This window comes from Cryptotermes secundus, unplaced genomic scaffold (genome assembly GCF_002891405.2).
Source record: "Cryptotermes secundus unplaced genomic scaffold, Csec_1.0 scaffold321, whole genome shotgun sequence".
Classification (NCBI taxonomy): Eukaryota; Metazoa; Arthropoda; class Insecta; order Blattodea; family Kalotermitidae; genus Cryptotermes; species Cryptotermes secundus.
Window position 1 is genome coordinate 1506209 of NW_019721009.1, and position 18284 is coordinate 1524492.

At 43.1% G+C, this 18284-nt stretch overlaps 2 protein-coding genes across 4 annotated transcripts in view; one reads left to right on the top strand and one right to left on the bottom strand.

Annotated features, from left to right (window-relative positions):
- Window positions 1–1507, bottom strand: part of LOC111875007 (protein giant-lens) — a 75247-nt gene extending 73740 nt beyond the window's left edge. Inside the window, exon 1 of the mRNA XM_023871007.2 lies at window positions 989–1507. Within this exon, the coding sequence (XP_023726775.1) occupies window positions 989–1273 (285 nt within the window). The 5' untranslated portion in view covers window positions 1274–1507. The remainder of the gene's footprint in view (window positions 1–988) is intronic.
- The window catches only part of LOC117282029 (elongation factor-like GTPase 1), a 442127-nt gene that overhangs the window by 329440 nt on the left and 94403 nt on the right, over window positions 1–18284 (top strand). The window lies entirely within an intron of this gene.

Consider the following 18284-nt stretch of genomic DNA (forward strand, 5'->3'; position numbering starts at 1 on the left):
ATTACGCCGTTATGGCGTCGTGTTTAATTGATGAAGCACAAGGAAAACTGAAAACATTTTCTATCTCTGTCTGTGCCTGTACAGATCTTGTGGACCTTGGTCGCTTTTTCAGTTCCTTAATTCGTACACAGTCGGTAGGACTCCTTGGACGGGGGATCAGCCCGTCGCAAGGCCGCTACCTACACACAGAACAACACAAACAGAATAAACGCACACAGACATCCATGCCTTCAGTGGGATTCGAACCCACGATCCTGGTTTTCGAACGGGCGAAGACTGTTCATGCCTTAGACCGCGCGGCAACTGTGATCCTCACTTCACTTTTTATCTGTACCATTAGCAATGCTATATCGTGTTGGCATGTAGATAATATTAAAATGGTCTTAAAGAAAGAGGATATGAGGATGTGAACTGGATTCATATAGCTCAGGACAGGGATCAGGTGCGGGCTTTTGTCACTATGGTAGTGAACCTTCCAACTCTATGAAAGAACAGAAATTTGTTGTACACCTTTGCGATTTTAACAACTATCCAAGAAGGAATGTCCCATGCAGCTGGAGTTTGTCCCCATACTATATTTAAACCTGGACATAGAGTTACGTTTTGTGGTATCGAAGTTACAATATCATTACTGATTTTATTCTTTCAAGTTCTACCATAATGATGGAGGCAGCATATACCTCCGAAACGTCGGTATCCTCCTAAATACACACGGCATTACAACACAAGGACGTAATTATTATTAAGATTTTACGTTCCACTTACACGTATCTTATTTGTCCAATTTTAGGAAGAACTGGAATGGTTCGACAAGTTTTAGTAAAACCAGCCAATTTCAAATTTTGTTAAAATCCGTTGCACAGTTCTCGAATTGTTACATGTGAACACACATGACAAAGCGAATAGGCGCATATGTACAACTTCCCATTTCAGATGAGCAGAATTTTACAGTCGTAATGTACTGACTGACAGTATCAACTGTACTTACCCCCACTTGGTACAGCACCCTCAATCCCCTTTCTTCGTCGAAATTCTTGAAATGCGGGAAATGGTGATTGTCACTGGCCGGTGCATTGGATTCTTCCTGAACCTGCTGGACTTCTTGCTCGTCATATATGTGATGGTGATGGGAGTGGTGGTGCTGGAAAACTACGAGTGGTAGCCTGGACGCCCCTGCGACGCCGACGCCCGCCATTACCATTCCCAGGCATACCACTGCCAAAGTTCGAACACTCATTTCGTGTTGTTGACAACCTCTTGACTGCACTGTCATAGTTCGGTCTCTTGTTAGACAGAAGGATAATCAATACCTCCCCCCCTATTCGGATAGCATGGATCTGTTTCTAAATCGAGTCCACTAGAGTGTAGTATTGACTACAGGTGTAACTTCAAAGTCAGTATAATTCTTTGTTGTGAAGCGTACTTATTGGATACGGAGTGAAAGGTTTCTCTCTTTTATGAGTGTGAAAGCGCACTAAGTCACCGCGATCAGCTGATTGTCATAGCAGGTCCGTGCCCAGTGCTTTTCAAGCTTGTAGTTACTAATCAGGTTTGTTGTTCTGGGATGTTTCCTTGGTACACGTGGTCAAAAGTCTATAGTGAACATCTGTAACCACAGTTTATGTCTTCAAACCACTCAGATAACTATGTTCTCTATTTTTTTTATTCCAGATATGTTTTTGACACTAAAAATGTAACAAAATTACTTTTCAACCTGATCTTGTATGGCTTGTCTTTCTATATAAAAATAATTTTGATATATTAATCACGAACACATAACCATAACTGATGTATAAAATTTATTATTATTATAATTAGCAGCAGTAGTAGTAGTGATAGTAGTAGTAGGTTGTATTCGACACTAATTACAAATTTGTTGAACGAAACGCCTGAATTTTTCCATGTAACATTGGGAAGATTACATACTTACTAATCATCTACGGCAACAATGCTTGTCTAAACATAGATAAATCTGGAAGCAGTCTAACTTCCAAACGCTTTATAAGCAATTAACAGATATATTCGGAACTGTTTCAGAGTCCCTTCTATTGATCGAAAAGCTTAAATCATACGTTCACAGCTTACATAAACCTCAGCACTCACTGCCCAACACGTCCTTCCAATTAACGTTACAGCTTTTTGCGCCAAGTTATAAATTAAGACCGTACACGTTTCTGCCCAGCCAGGCGCCTGCCCTACTGACAAAAATCGTTCCTTTCGCACGAGGGTTCGTGCGTTGAAGTCACCAAGTGAGTCAGTGTTCACACAAATTGTAAACGTGAGGCAAATTTTCCGTTCACTTCACTCGTGGGTTCTGCTGTCGATCCTAGCATATACGTACGTGCTTGCACCGTCTTCCCGGTCGACTGCGCTCCCAATCTTCTCTACTACAAGGTTTTATGGGAAAGGTTTTCTCATGAATGACTTAGGACGAGTCCATTACGAGGAGGGAGGCGCACCTGAAACCAGTGAGGACACAGGTGGGGCGGGGAGGAAGTGAGAGGCTTACAGAAAGATCAACAAGAAGAGAGAGAAAAAAAGAAGTGTTTTATATAATTTTTTTTTTTAATAAAAGATGAACGTGGCTGCTGCTTGGTACGTCTCATGCAGCAGGAAACTGCTTTCCGCTCCCCTCAAGCTGCCTTCCATTCATGTCACGACGTCTATTCTCAGATGCTAGTACTACCATAGTAAAGGCCGCTGTCCCTCTTCGCAAACCTTGCCCATATGTTAGCGTGGTTGTGTCACAGTCTTCGCACTTGCATGGCCACAACTAACCGAATTATGAATTGGTCGACAGTGAGACTGAGGCCCTCACAGCGGTTCTTATGAACATACCTTTCGGGATGTGACGCCGTGTAGCCTAGTAGAGGTTTACCGACTGTTTCAGAAAAACGTACTACATCCATCTTCAGAGTCGCCGAGCAACAAGCGAGTGTCCTTACAAGGTTTGCTCTTCTATCCTGAAGACAGAGGCAATACATTCCTTCGAAACGTCAGTAATCTTCTACCAGACTGCACGGTATAACAGTCATCCCCATCACAACCATGAGTATTGCATGAAGATTCCTGTCTACTGGACGTAACGCCTTGTAATCTTGTAGATCGTTGTTGACGTTTCGGAGGAACGTACGCCCTCCAACTTCAGGGTATAAGAGGTGGGGAGTGAATTCTGAATATGGAGATAGTACGCTGATGAAGATCCACCAGACTACACGGTATCATTTACCAGAAAGCGGGGGGAAGACTTCGACAAAACTTGATATCGTATTTTTAAAGACCTCATTTCTGAGGCTTCCTGTACCTAAGATATTGTCACGTGTAGGGGTTGCACGTTCTTGATTGGGTGATTGGATTTATTGACACCTTATACACAGTACTCGAGACTGCAGGCAATTACAGCTCTATTGTTATTCTACACACTTTACAGTTGACCGTTACACACGCACCTCAGCCTTCACTAGTCATAACCTCGCAACGGATTTATAACAGTCACACTGACACTTCAGATCCACACGAGAAGGCTTCTTTTCATAGCCTAATTCCTTTCTTTCCATTATTCTTGACTCCATCCAATTTCAGGCTCATATCCCGGCATGTTGGCTTCCCGAAACTCGACTCGACTTGACTCGACTACTGTGCTGTACTGCCGGACACTTCCTTATAACCACTTTGCATGGAAAACACAGCTTCTTTTGTTAAGAAGGCTTGTTTACTGATCCGTTGCTTAACAATGGACGCCTATTTGTTGTGCGCGCGTACGCTTGTGCGGGAAAGTGTTTACCGAGTCGTTGCCTAGGAATTGGTCTATATGTAGGCATATAGAGGCGTGGCGGTAACGCGTTACGCATTATAGACCACGTAGTTACACGGAGACAAGTGGCCAATTTCACAGTTCGTCCACTAGTTACTCTCGGAGCGACATTTCCAAGTACACAGAAACCTCTGTGTTTCACTCACCCACAAAAATGCAATCAAAACATTTGCGACATATGAAAAAATGTTTCCTTAGTACCAGTTCGACCTGGTACCTTGAAACTGCAAATTCTTCTCCGTTAGATTTGACGTCCTTGTGGCTGTGACTGGCTGCCTCTGTGGTCTAGTAGTCAGAGTTCCTGGCTACAGTTCCAGAGGTCCCGGGTTCGATTCTCGGCGCTACCAGATTGTCTGAGAAGTAGTGGGTCTGGACGAGGTCCATTCGGTCTCGTGAGGATAATTGGGGAACTGCTTGAATGGAAAAGTAGCGACTCCGGTCTAGAAAACCGAAATTAACATCCTTTGGGATTCGTTGCGATGACCACGTGGCACCCACTAAAGTTGGCACTAACTTCGCCGACAAGCGGCGGTCGCTAGGTCAGTATAGTTCGCTTGCGGACTAAAGCTACAGAGTTAATTTTAGTTGTGACTGTGACTGCTGTCTTCTGGGACACCGTGTAGTCTGGACTCTGCTGCTTTCTTGGTTTACTCTTCAATTCTGAAAATGGAGGCAGAATGTTCCTCCGAAACGTCGATGGACTTATTCAGTGCGGCGTCACATCTCAGAACATAGTACCCTTCATAGTCACTGACTTCAGAACCACATAACCATATTTACTCGCATATAAATGTTGCCATTAACGAGTACTTTCTTTGGCCACAGGTATTGCACTTCGCCACAAGTTAACGACGACATATATTGCATATACCATAGATGAAAAGTGCTGTATTACGCTTTATAGACCGCCTCTTCCGTGTAATTGCGTCTTGTAATGTGACTTGGGTGAGTCAGATTCCAACTAGCTATCATACGTGCTTAGCTGTTGCAAATGTTTACCAGCTACATACATTAAGTTCTTCATTGAAAAATAAAAACGCAGTTGTCATATTTTTACGGTTTCGAGACATAATGAATCATATACTCTCATGACTAACTTCATGGAGCTGAGCCCTTCTTGAGAAGCCGCAAGTTGCGCAGCTACTCAAGAACTTTCCAGCATTTTACGGAACCCGAATATTTTTTACCATGTTCACAAGAGCCCTCCAATTGTCCCTATTTTGAGCCAGATCAATCCAGTCCATACGACCCCATCCCGTCTTCCTAAGATCTACCTTAATATTATCCTCCCACCTACGTCTTGGTCTCTTTCCTTCTGGCTTCCCCATCAATATCCTACATATATTCCCCTATTCGTGCTACATGTCCTGCCCGTCTCATCCTGCTTGATATGATCATTCTAATTACACTTGGAGAAGAGTACAAGTAATGAAACTCCTCATTATCCAGTTTTCTCCAACCTCCTGTCACTTCATCCCTCTTGGGTCCAAATATTTTCCTCAGCACCCTGTTCTCATGTAATCCCATTGTGAAGATAAATGAACTTGTCTAATTAAGCACTGTGTATGGGGAAGTGGAGGTATTACTGCAGTCATTATTGTTAACCCCCTATGGGGAAAGAGCCCCATAGATAGAGGGGTGAGTTCGTCGCAGTGATGGGAAAAGTCTCCTGCTCCCACCGGGAATCCAATCAGGCCTGGTCTACTGAGCTATGTCGGTTTTCATGAATATCTCTGTTTCTGAAATTCCTGGCAACTGTATAGTCCCAAATTACGTAATGAAATTCGTGAGATGCAATTGTATGTTCCCGCTTTAAAATGTTTCTTCGTTGTAATAATTTTTACAGGCCGTCCCCTTCTGGGACACATGGCACTGCGCTGCTGGTTGTTGCCGATAAAACGTATCTTGGCAGTCCGTCCATAAAAACATGGCCTCTAGGTCGCGTTATTCTAAGGGACAAGAGTAATTTCTGTCAGTATTAAGGGCAGTGTCACAGTGAATACGAAAAAAGATGCCGCACCTTCGTAATATATCATGTGCTTGTATTACGTTTAGTGATGTGTACTCACTCACTCATGGAGCTGAGCCCTTCTTCAGAATCCAGCAACTGTGCGGCTACTCAAGAACTTCCCAGCATTTTATGGAACCCGAAAGTTCATTACCGTGTTCACAAGAGGCCCCACTGGTCCCTGTAATGAGCCAGATCAATCCAATCCATACTATCCCAGCCTGTCTCTCTAAGATCCATTCCAATATTGTCCACCCATCTACACCTTGTTCTGCCTATCTCTTTCCTTTTGGATTTCAAACTAATATCCTATATGAAGAACAGCGTCTTCTGGAATGTGGCGCCGTGTAGATATTGTCTTGAGCGACGTTTCGGAGGAACGAAGCGCCTGCAGACTGCAGCCACCTTCTCACGCTGGTTCATCGCTCGCGGACTTTTTATACCCTGAAGATGGAGGCGATACGTTCCTCCGTAATGTCGATTAACACAATATCTCCACGGCGCCACATCCCAGAAGAAGACATTCTTTATAGTCGCCACGGAGCTCTCATATCTTACAATATCCTATATGCATTCCTGTTCTTCCCCGTAGTGATATGTACTCGTATGTAGATATAAAACATGAAACGGCTTATGATTGTGTTTGTATATTTTGTCATTTTCGTTCTGTAATGGTTCTTATGTACTTACACAGGCGGTGTCTCTGTGTTGCAAACCGTGCCAGCTAAAGGAGATAGGTGTACATTCAAAAAGGCCCTGATGGTGGTGTATAACTGTGTTATACACCACCATCAGGCGGTCCTCGGATGAAGGGTGGGAGATACCTACTCTGCTGGGTCCATTAGGTTACCTCTTTCTAACGGACCCAGCAGAGTAGGTATCTCCCACCTCTCGCCTGAGGACGGAAACAGATCCAGTTACCGAAACGTGTTCCTTCGTGTTATTTAGAATACCGGGCGATGGACAAAGTCCAAAAACCTATAATGCCCGTAAAGATGTAAGTTAAACAGAGGCCGTGCCATACCTCAGGCGGTTAGTAGCCGGCTTCTCACCGGCACTCCCCGCATCCATTTCCAGGTCAGGTCATGTGGCATTTGTGGTGGACATAGTGACACGGGGGCAGGTTTCCTCGAGTACTTCCGTTGCCCCACTCATTTCACGCTGCTGCACAGGTATTAGTCGTGCCATCATTGAGTCTGTATGGGTCTTGAGACTGACAGCGTCGTTAAGTAACTTCCTCTTCTTGTGAATTGACGGATTAGGCTGTCTGAGCCTGTTACGTAGAAAGGTAAGGTTGTTCCTGTGCTTAATTAAGCACTTACACAATGAAGGCTTATGGGGGATTGGATGTATGGATCCATATTTTCTTGTTCTCTGCACTAACTGGAGGTGGGTGGAGATCCTCACGCTCCTGCCGCTTTACCCCCGGAGAAAGAGCCCGCGGTACCTATTCGATAGGAGGCTGAGTGGGCCCCAGAGCCGGTCTGGACCACATGGAGAAAAGAAAATTCTTGACCCTACTGGGACTCGAAATCAGACTCCTCAGTCGTCCAGCCCACAGCCAGTCGTAAAATCAGCATATATATGGAATTTTGTGCTAGATTTTGCATTTTGAGACTTTCGACTTAGTGTCCTGATTTCTGAAATCTTAACTGATAATTCGACACATGGGAATAATCGTTACTTAAGGGGGTACAAAACACAATATTTACTTTGTGTACTGCGTACTTTTTTTTTTCTATTAATGTCAATTTACAATCTACTTGACACTGCAAGTAATAAGCAAATGTGATGGGTGCTTATGTCGTGAAGGCGGCAGCTGCCCAGTGGCAGTACTCTACCTTTTAGTTATATAGGTCTTCTGGCCAGGTTGTCCTCAGTCGTCTTGCTGCTGGGTGCGGTTTCGTTAATTCAACGATTAGCGGGTTCTCGTGTCCTGTTATCCGAGTACGGTGTCTGGTGGCATGTTTTCTGATCTCTTCCGTGATGAAGGGTATGTTGAGGTCGTTGTGGGTAGTTCTGTTTGTTACGTACCATGGTGCGCCTGTGATTCTTCGTAGTGTTTTCGATTGGAACGTTTGGAGGATTTTGGTGTTGGATGGTCGAGCGCAGCCCCAGAGCTCGATGCCATAGGTCCATATAGGTTTTAAGATTGCCTTGTATAACAGGGTTTTGTTCTCCAGGGACAATTGCGAGCGTTTTCCTAGCAGCCAGCGCAGCTGTCTCTCTTTCAGCGTTAACTGTTGGCGTTTCTTTTTGATGTGAGTCCTCCACGTGAGTTTTTGATCTAGGTAAAGACCTAAGTATTTGACCTCGGTGTTGATTGGTATGTTCCTGTTGTTGATTGTTATTTGCGGACAAGTGGTTCGGCGATTGGTGAAGGTGATTTGGACTGATTTCTCGTTGTTTATGCTCATGCGCCATTTGTGGAACCACTGTTGTAGGAGATTTATGTGGTTTTGTAGGTTTGCGGAGGCAGTTATCGGGTTATGGTTCGCTGTGAGTATCGCCGTATCATCAGCAAATGTGGCCAATACTGTGTTGCCGGTGGTTGGTAGGTCAGCCGAATATATCAAGTATAGGAATGGGCCCAGGACACTTCCTTGCGGTACTCCCGAGTTTATGTTGCGGATGCTTGAAACGTCAGTGTTTATTCTAACTTGGAAAGACCTTTCGGAGAGGTACGATTTCAGCAAGAGGTATATTTGGTTGGGTAATCTCTTTTTGATTTTATAAAGTAGGCCTGCGTGCCACACCTTGTCAAATGCTTGTTGGATGTCTAGAAATACGGCTGCGCACACTTTCTTTTCTTCGATAGCTTCCGTGATGTATCGCACCACTCTATGACACTGTTGCACTGTTGAGTGTCCTGTCCGAAATCCAAACTGGTGGTTAGGTATTAAGGTTGATATGGGTGCTATGGCTGTGACTCGTTTGAGGAGGAGTCTTTCGAATATTTTGGAAGCTATAGGCAGAAGGCTAATGGGCCTATAAGATGTGATCTCTGTATCAGGTTTGCCCAGTTTGTGAATCATGATTATTTGTGCAAATTTCCACTGTACGGGGTAGTAGCCTAGTCGAAGCATACTGTTGAAAATGGCTGTTAACAGCGCCAGTGCCTTCCTGGTAAGGTGCTTGAGGACTTCACCAGTGATGAGATCGTACCCAGGCGTTTTGCGGGGTTTGATGTTTTTGATTTCTTGCATTATTTCCCTTGGGGAGATGTGTTTCAACGAGTGGTCAGTTTGACATGGCATATCCAGATAAGCATTAATTTCCGTCTCGTCGTCCACGGCGTTCGTAGGTAGGGGTGTGAAGACTGTCTCGAGATAGTGTGCAAATGCTTGAGCCTTTTCAGGGTCTGTTCTAGCCCAGCTGGCGTCAGTGCGTCTGATTGGAGGGGTTGCTACTGTCGGTCTCCGGAGAGTTTTCGTTGCCTTCCATAACGAGTTGTCTTCAGGTGCTAAGCTTGAGGTGTATTGTTGAAAAGAGGCATTTCGGGTTTCCATTAAGACCGAGCGTAGTTTGTGTGTGAGACGGTTTAGGAGGGTTTTATCTTGTTTATTCCGCGTTCGTTGCCACGTTCTTCGCGCTTTTCTTTTCTCCGCTACCATTTTCCTAATCTGCAGCGGGATGTTGTGGGTTCGCGAGGGTTTTGTGCTTACGTCGGGTGTTTCATGCCACGCCGCGTTTTGTATGGTTGTTGATAGAACTATGCATTTTGCTCGCGTGATGTATGTATGGGTTTCATGTGATTCGCAAAATAAACAATGATGATATCTCCTCACAGCATTAACAAATTTATCTTTGTAATGAAGACAAATGCTTTTTGTAACGTGGTGACTGAATTAGTAAATATTATTTATATGAACCTAAGTTTTTTAAAAGGTTTACCTACCTGGTTTATGGCAACCGGTCTCAGTTCACTTCTTTGTTTAGGTGCCGAACTCTACAGCCAGAGGCCAATTACAGGTCATCACGAATATAGAATAACAGTAACAAAAATAAACACGAACAAAACAAGCAAATCAGAAAAAATAAATCCGAAACGAGTAAGGTCATTTTAATTTGAACATTTTTTTTTCCTTGACACTACAGCCCCAGTGGGCTTAGGCCTACCTCCATGAACTCCGTTCACTTCGGTTTTTCTAGATTTTACACATACAGTAGGACTCCTTGGGCGGGTGATCAGCTCGTCGCAAGGCCTCTACCTGTACACAAACACAGAAAAACGCACACAAACATCCATGCCCTCAGTAGGATTCGAACCCACGATCCCGGTTTCCAAGCGAGCGAAGACAGTGCATGCCTTAGACCGCTCGGCTACCGTGACCGGCTTCATTTGAACATAGTTTTCTATAAATACTGCGTTAGGAGCAGGTACACAAATAGCTGAAGGACAGTAACTGCAAGAGCAACTGAAGAAAATGATAATAATGAGTTAATGAACATGGAATATGTTAAAATTAATTAAATGGAAGGAAACTTCTGTATACACGTATATTCAACGCATATTGAGCGAATGCATGTTGAAAGATGGGGAATATCTTGAAGTGTACTATAAATTATTTAATTTATAGTAGAAGTTTTAGTAAGAGCTTTTCTTTTTAATGCTAATGGGGTGGGACAAAGTCCCTTGTACTGCGGCCACTTCTGGCCTATTGTACCAGCCCCAGATGATGGGTGAGGGTGATTGTGGAGCAATTACTGGAATGAAGATTGGCAGGGGAAACCGAAGTACTCGGAGAAAACCTGCTCTAGCGCCACTTTGTTCACCACAAATTCCACTTGAGCAGACCCGGGATCGAACCCGAGCCGTCGCGGTGCGAAGCCAGCGACTAACCGCTTTAGCTATGGCGCGTCTTTTAGTAAGAGCTTAGTTGTAAACAAATAAATCAAATATATATGGACAAATACCGTCTTAAGTGCAACAATTTTATTGNTCAGAGTCGAAATCAGATTTTATTTTTGAATTAAATAAGGTCCATCAGGGCAGAAAGATTAAAATACAGCTGTTGCTTAGAAGGGCGGAATAAGTACCTTCTTGTTATATTTTGATTCTCCGTACCACATCGAAAAAAAAAAACTCGTATTTCTCCCCTGTTGCTTAAAACCTGAGAACTTACGGAAAGATAATTTAATTTCGTACGTTTATTATTATGTTCTTTTGTAAATCCTACCGAATCCTTTTATTTTCTGTTCTTGCATCTGTTGTTGGTTCAGTTTCCAATTAACTTGTACAGTTTTTCCTCTGGACTGACCACGACTTGTTTCAATGCCATTACCTCCGGCTGCGCCTCATGCTGTTCCAGCCAGAAAGAAAGAGATGAACAACATTAAGAGAAAGATAGTCGACTTATTTATGATCTGGAAGCGGAGTTGCTGCTGCGGATTTCTTTCTGTTCCGTCCAAACCAAACCTGTTTACCACGATTTCTCTGTCGGTTTGACTTCGACTCTGTATAGTCCAGTGTAGCCGTTCTGCTTTGGCTTAGAGGCATGACCGGTCCAGTCCTCCCCATGTATGTGTGTGTGGATGTATATATGTGCTAACACAGTTCCGTCCATTCATGCATCACTGGTGTTCGGGTCTGCGTTGCAATCGAGCGAGGTTTCATTCATGGCCGTAAGCTTGTCTGTCTTGCAGCAGTCACAAGGATGACTAGAACTGAAGTCATGAGTATTTAGTTGGACACTTGTACTAATCCATTCCAGAATCCTGGATAGTAAAAAGAAAAGTAAAGTTACCCTATGCTTAACTAATTAAGCATTATACCATGAAGGCGTGTGGGGGAGTGAATTTGTAGACCCACCTTTTATTGACCTCGGCGATAGTTGGAGGTGAGTGGTCTGCTTCACGTCCCTGCCGCTTTATCCTCGGCGAAAGAACCCCCGGTATCCGTTAAATAAGAGGCTGAGTGGGCCACAGAACCGGTCTCGACGACATAGAAAAGTGAAAATTCTTGCCCCTACCGGGACTCCAATTCAGACCTCTTGGTCGGCCAGCCCGTAGCCAGTCGCTATACCGGCTGTTCTATCCCGGCTCACCCAGCAACCGGGAGAGTACACAAGGTATAGCGACAGGCGACGGGCTGGACACCAGGATTCGATTTCCGGCAGGGCAAGAGATTTTTCTCTTCTTCACAGCTAGCTTCCTCTCCAATGGGTTTTGGGGGCTCTCTCCCCGGGGGTAAGGCGGCTAACTAACACTAACCACTCACCTCCATCTATCGCCGATATAAAGAATGGTGGAGCTATACCTCTACTCCCCCACACGTGTTCATGGCGTGGTTCTTAATTAATTAAGCACAGAGATAATTTTACCTTACGTTTTAGATCGTTCCTTTCGTAGCGCCGTCATTATTTGTAGTGCATTTACTCAACAGCCTTCATTAATAGGACATAAACCGCAAAAATGTTTAATAAAACTACAAGAGTTTATGCAAAATATACATCGTAGGAGCATAAAGCGAAGTAACAGGGCGAAATTGCATTCATTTGCTTCCTTTTTGGTTCGCACGCGTTCGTTTTTGTTCGGAAAGGATTTCGGATGGCACATTGATCCCAAGGCGTGCGCTCCATTGTAAAAATGTTCATATGAGATAAATTTTATAATGCGAATCTTCGTAAATCGGGGATTATCTGTGCTTTACATATACTAGGATATAGGCAACGAAATATAGGATGGTCAAAAATACTAGTAACTGATCAGCGGCAAATGGTTTATCGTTGATGAAAGAACCCTATACCTTCAGAGTTATGTCTGAAGTTATGGGGTTTTTGCGGCGCTGAGTGAATTTCTCGGTTGTGACACCAAGTAGTCCTGTAGGTGGATACCAGAGTTTTGGATGATCATGTTGCCTCCATTTTCAGGGTCGTGGTGGATAGGGTGGGGATATGATTAGGTTATATAAGCATGATGCAAAGAATGTAGAGCCTGCCTACATTACTGAACCTCATTCTTGCCCTATTCATTTCTACCTTGAAGATCGAAGCAGCATGTACCTCTGAAACATCGGTATTCATTGGACAACTACACTGATTCAACACAGAAAGTTGAAGTGATATCGGTTTAATTTGTAATGACATGCGATGGTTCAAATTGAACCGGCTCGGGACGCTGGTATCGACGGCCCGTTATAGGATGATCACACAGCTGGGTGCATGGGTTCAGTGAAGATGTATTCGCGAAATAAAAACGTCGGTCCTACCAAATTATCTCAGGCGGTAATATTTCTAGCGGTCTGCTCTCCCTTAACTCAGAACAGTTCCCTAACGCGTTTCATTTGAACAGTATACTCGTATCTGTAATACTCATATTGTTTTTGCACCTGTTATATATAATTACTATATATAATATTTATTATATTCCTAACACTGTTTCGAAGACATTTTAATATTATACATACAGTAACACTGGTTTACATGAAAATTTATGGCAAGTACGTAATAGAATATTTTGTAACTAAAAACAGGACCTGAAGATGGCATGTATGAGCCGAAACATTTCGTCTTAGACAGCAGCTACGCTTGCTGGAAATATTGTTGTGTTGACAGGAATATAATAATTGTTATCTGTAAAGATATGTAGGCCGGACACGGTAGCCGAGCGGTCTAGGGCATGTACTGTCTTCGCTCGCTTGGAAACCGGGATCGTGGCTTCGAATCCCACTCAGGGCATGGATGTTTAGTTTGTGTTTGTGTACAGGTAGAGGCCTTGAGACGAGCTGATCACCCGCCCAAGGAGTCCTACCGAATGTGTAAGATCTAGAAAAACCGAAGTGAACGGAGAATTTCATGGAGGTAGGCCTAGGTCCACTGGGGCTGTAGTGCCAAAGCAAAAAAAAAGGATATGTAGTGTTAATTAGTTCTGCAGTCTTATGTGCAACTGTAGAACTAATTAACACTAACAGAAAAGTGCAACAGAATGCTACAGCATAATATTAATGTGAAGATATGTATATATTACCACTTGCTCCATCTTTCAACGTCTTTATTTAACACATCCAGGTTGTTCGTGTCACCGTGACGTAGGTGTTCTGGACGAGGTTTGTTTTGAGGGGCAAGAAATGTTGGATGTGTTCAATATTTTTTTTTAAGTTTATGACGATGGTATATTAATACTCGTACACTTATTGTATTTCTGGACATTATTCTTCGTCCTGTTTTTATTGAAAAACATCCAACAAACGTCTGTTTTTAATAAAAACAGGACGACGGATAAAGTTCAGAAACACAGCAATTGAATTTATTTCCACTAGATTTTATGCTCCAGATTGAACAATAACCGCAACGGTTTCCCGTCGAAAATTTAACCGACTTTATGGTAATTTGCAATATTGCGTCACAAATTAAAATTAGGTCTCTGAGACCGGACATGTGATTGTGTTTTTAAGAGAGCAACTTTAAATATTAAGTGGAACTTTTTTATACTACTTCCAGTTAGGTAGTTTTACTTAAAGGAAAATAAATATTTATTTCCTGAGGATGTACGCTGGACTGATTCATACATCTTAACAGACTTGTTTTGTGTGACAGGATATATAACGAACCATATTAATGACTTCCATGAGTCACGCTCTTTTAGCAAATGGTAGCTTAAACAAAGACTTGCTTGTAATGAGTTCTGTGATTCACTCTTGCATATTCTGACCACTTCACTTGTCGCCGTATATTCACATATGAGTATAAAGTGTTCCAGAAATGTCTGTAGTTACAGCAGTGGGGCTATGCAACTGTTTAACGGCTCCCCTTCCGTGTGTGCCTAATAATCTTCGCGTAACCTTTAAAGCATGAAGCTTATCTAAATAATATTGTAGCATGTAGAGCCGTTGCTATGCAACGACGATGAGATGGGCGAATATACCAGGGCTGTTTCTGGACAACGGCTCGGTAAACACGTTCCCGGAGCAACGAATCGACGCTCAACAATGGATGTACTGTTGGGAACATAATGTTTCTGTGTGGACCTTGTAGAGGAGTTATAAGAAGGACAATTGGGACGACCATTCTGTTCTGTACGGGAGTCTGGGGGGGAGAGGACTTGAGCACGCGAAACCTAAGGAGCCGTTCCCTGGGAACAGCTGTTGAAGACACTGCAGGCTGGAGAAAACTTAGCGTGTAGTGATTTGTAAAGTATGTAAATTTTCAATAGCGCTGTAATTACTTGTAGTTCCGAGTGGTCTGTGTAAGTTGTCAATAAGTGCGCTCACTAATCCATACCCCGTCCATAGCCACCTCTAAATTGTGACAGTAAGATATCCTCTTGATCCAAAGGATAACTTTTCTAATTTGTATTCGAATCCCGGTCGGGATACCTAGTGTCCTGACTGAGGGTTTTCAGCGTTTATATGAATCCCTGCAGCAAATTCTGAGACGACTCAAATTAGGTCACGGCCGCTTCCTTTGACATTCTGTACAATTCAGTATTCATACAACGTTATAGAGCACATGGTGGAATAAATTGCAGATAATTAAATTGTCGGAAAGCCTGAAGGAAACCAATCACTTAGGTGTATAATGAACGATGAATGTTGAAGAATTAGGATTAGCCTCGCCCAGGGACCAGTGGTCTGCTTTTTTTGACGTGATGATGAACTTTTTGAATGCATAAAAGGATCTGGTTTACTTGAATAATTGAGCGATTACTAGCCTTTGTTCAGGAAGGACTCAGCCCCATGTAATAACACGTTTTGCTCATTTCTTTGTTATCGCTTAACTCTCAAAGCATTTGCAGTGCCTGGAACACTTTTGTGGCCGAATAGTCGGGAGCTAATGACGTAAGTCGTTGCATCACCCTTAGATTTGTAACTTATGATGCGAACCCAAAATCGCCTTACGTCAGATTTCGTTCAACCTCATAAATATTTTTTTACAGTAATGCTTTCTGTTATGTGTACCACGTTTCCCAAAATTTAAAAATTTCCCATCCTATTGAAATATGTCGTAAGGTTCTGGGAATAAACAACGACGATTTCCTGAAACAGCAGTAACAGGTGAAGTTATCTCTCTGCGTGAGATTATTCTCTTCTTCACAGCGTCCAAACCGGCTCTGGGGCCCACTAAACCTCTTATACAATGTGAATCAGGGGCTGCTTCCCCCGGGGTGAAGCTTCGGGGATGTGCATCTAGTGCCGAGGGTAAGAATGATGGAGCTACTCGTACACCTCCAGTCTCCTATGTTTTCATGGCTCGGTGCTTAATTAAACACAGTCGTTAACTAAAAGTTGCGTTATTCCACTCCTCAGCAGTCTGCACCCTTAAAAATAACAACGGGGGTGAAATCAGAACATTATATAATTTTCTATGGCTTCAACTAGCCCAGAATTTCATTTCTTACAAAGCCGCCAGTTGCGACAGATAGATAAATAAGAGAGGTAGTGGGTGGGTGGGTTAGAAGGTAGGTAGGTATGATGAAAGGAGACACCACAGTGACACAATATAACCTTGACTGGTCGGTCGGGTTAATTATTGCTGGACTTCGCCAGCACAAGAATTGTTGTTTCTGAGTTCCGCGGGACTCACGACTCTGGGAGTCATGTAACTATCATCTTTTGACTGGAAATAATCAAGAAGTTACGATATTTATGTTGCAAACAGTTTTGCTGACAATTGCAGCTGTTCTGCAGGCAATGCCGTTATGTATGTTGTCATGGGAAGTCTGATTTGGAAATGATTCGAGTTACTTTTGAAGCAAGGGATTCGTAGAGAAATGAAGACGTGACTGACCTCGTTAAAAGGAAGGAGAAATTTAGAAAAGACGATGACTGGGAAGTATAGTGAAGGAGTGAGACGAAGAACCGAGGATGAAATGAATGAAAGGTATGAGTGAGAGAAAAAAGCCATCAATGAACAGATGAATGAACGAGATACGTACTACTTTTTCTGTATTGGATGAAAAGAGAAAGGAAATGGGAACGAAGGAGAGGGACTTATGAATGGAACCAACTGAAAAGACCCACCTGGCCAGGTGTATACTATTTACATGTCGTGCCGCCGCCATGGCCGCCAAGCTGCCTGAAGCCCACAGCACACCTCTCCTTACTGGAACTGCGCAGAAGTCTACTTAGCAAATGTGAAAGGTTACCTTCTGCGCACGTGACGTCCAAACTCAAATTGGTTTGTCGCGTAGGCAAGTTACAGTTTGAAGAGAATTATCTTCTGGGATATTACGCCAGTCGAGGGGTCGGAGGTCGAGGTCTAGTAGGGACAAGATTTTCTCCTTTCCACCTCGTCCAGACTGGCTCTGGTGCCCACCCAGCCTCCTATGCAATAAATACCGGGAGCTCTTTCGCTGCGTGTAAAGCGGCCTGGGCGTGAAGTTGATCACTCACCTCCATCCATTAACGCGTAGGTCTTCATGGAGTAGTGCTTAATTAGTTAAGCACAGGGACAAATTTACTTATAACTCCATGTAACGTTTCGGAGGAACTTACTCCTTCCATCTTCAGGAACGAAGAATATGCCAACAAAACCGCCAACAAGAAGCAGTGTTTGTTCCTGTTGTTTCTCAAGTCTTGGACTTAAATTATTCTGATTGAAATTGTGCATGGTTCTTCTCAGTCATTCCGGGCAAATGCGATAATAGTACCTCAGTTTGGCCATGTCCGTTTCCTTCTACATCTTTTCATTGTTCACCAGTTGTCCTTTCACTTGACGCATTACAGCATAAGTATATTTTGTCTAAAACATTTTTGAGATTGTCATGTGCCTTGAGCAGCTGACCTTAGAGACGGAGTGGATATGTGGCCACTTCTGGCCTCTTAGTGATGACGATGTAACAACTACGTCACTCTGTGGTATAGCCCCAGAGGTACTTCAGACGAACAATAACGTACTGCTGTTATGTGCAAATAGCTTACGTATGAAGTGACAGTATTTATCTCGAAACCAAATGATAAACATCTGGCAGAACCTTGACACACACAGACAATACAGGCTTCAATATATCTTCTCTTTATCTTTACCAAGTGACGACTGGACCAGACCAAGTAGTGACTGACCAATAATCCTTACTGGTGACTGACCAGCAATTCTAAATGGTGATTCGACTAACAATTGTAATTCGTGGTTCGACCAATAGTTCTAAGTTTTGATTCAACAAATAATTCTGTGAAGCTGCACTAAGACTGTATTGTATTTGTTTTTAACTATATATGTGTTTATATATATATATATATTATCACGTGATTGAGTGACTATAGACGGGGTTTGGATTGGTAATTGGATTTATTGAACACTTACAGAATGTGGCTACAAATAATTATGAGTCTTACTGAGTTACACACTCCAAAGATCACTGTAACTACAGAACACGTAAAGTCTTGTCACTCTTCACCAGCCGTTGCTTGGTGACGGCTTCCAAGGGCGTACGTTCGCCTTCTTCTGGGTTCCCGAACTGTCCTCAGCCTCAACTACCAGCTTCTCGCAGTAACATTAAAAGTTTTTTCAGAATTACTTTACG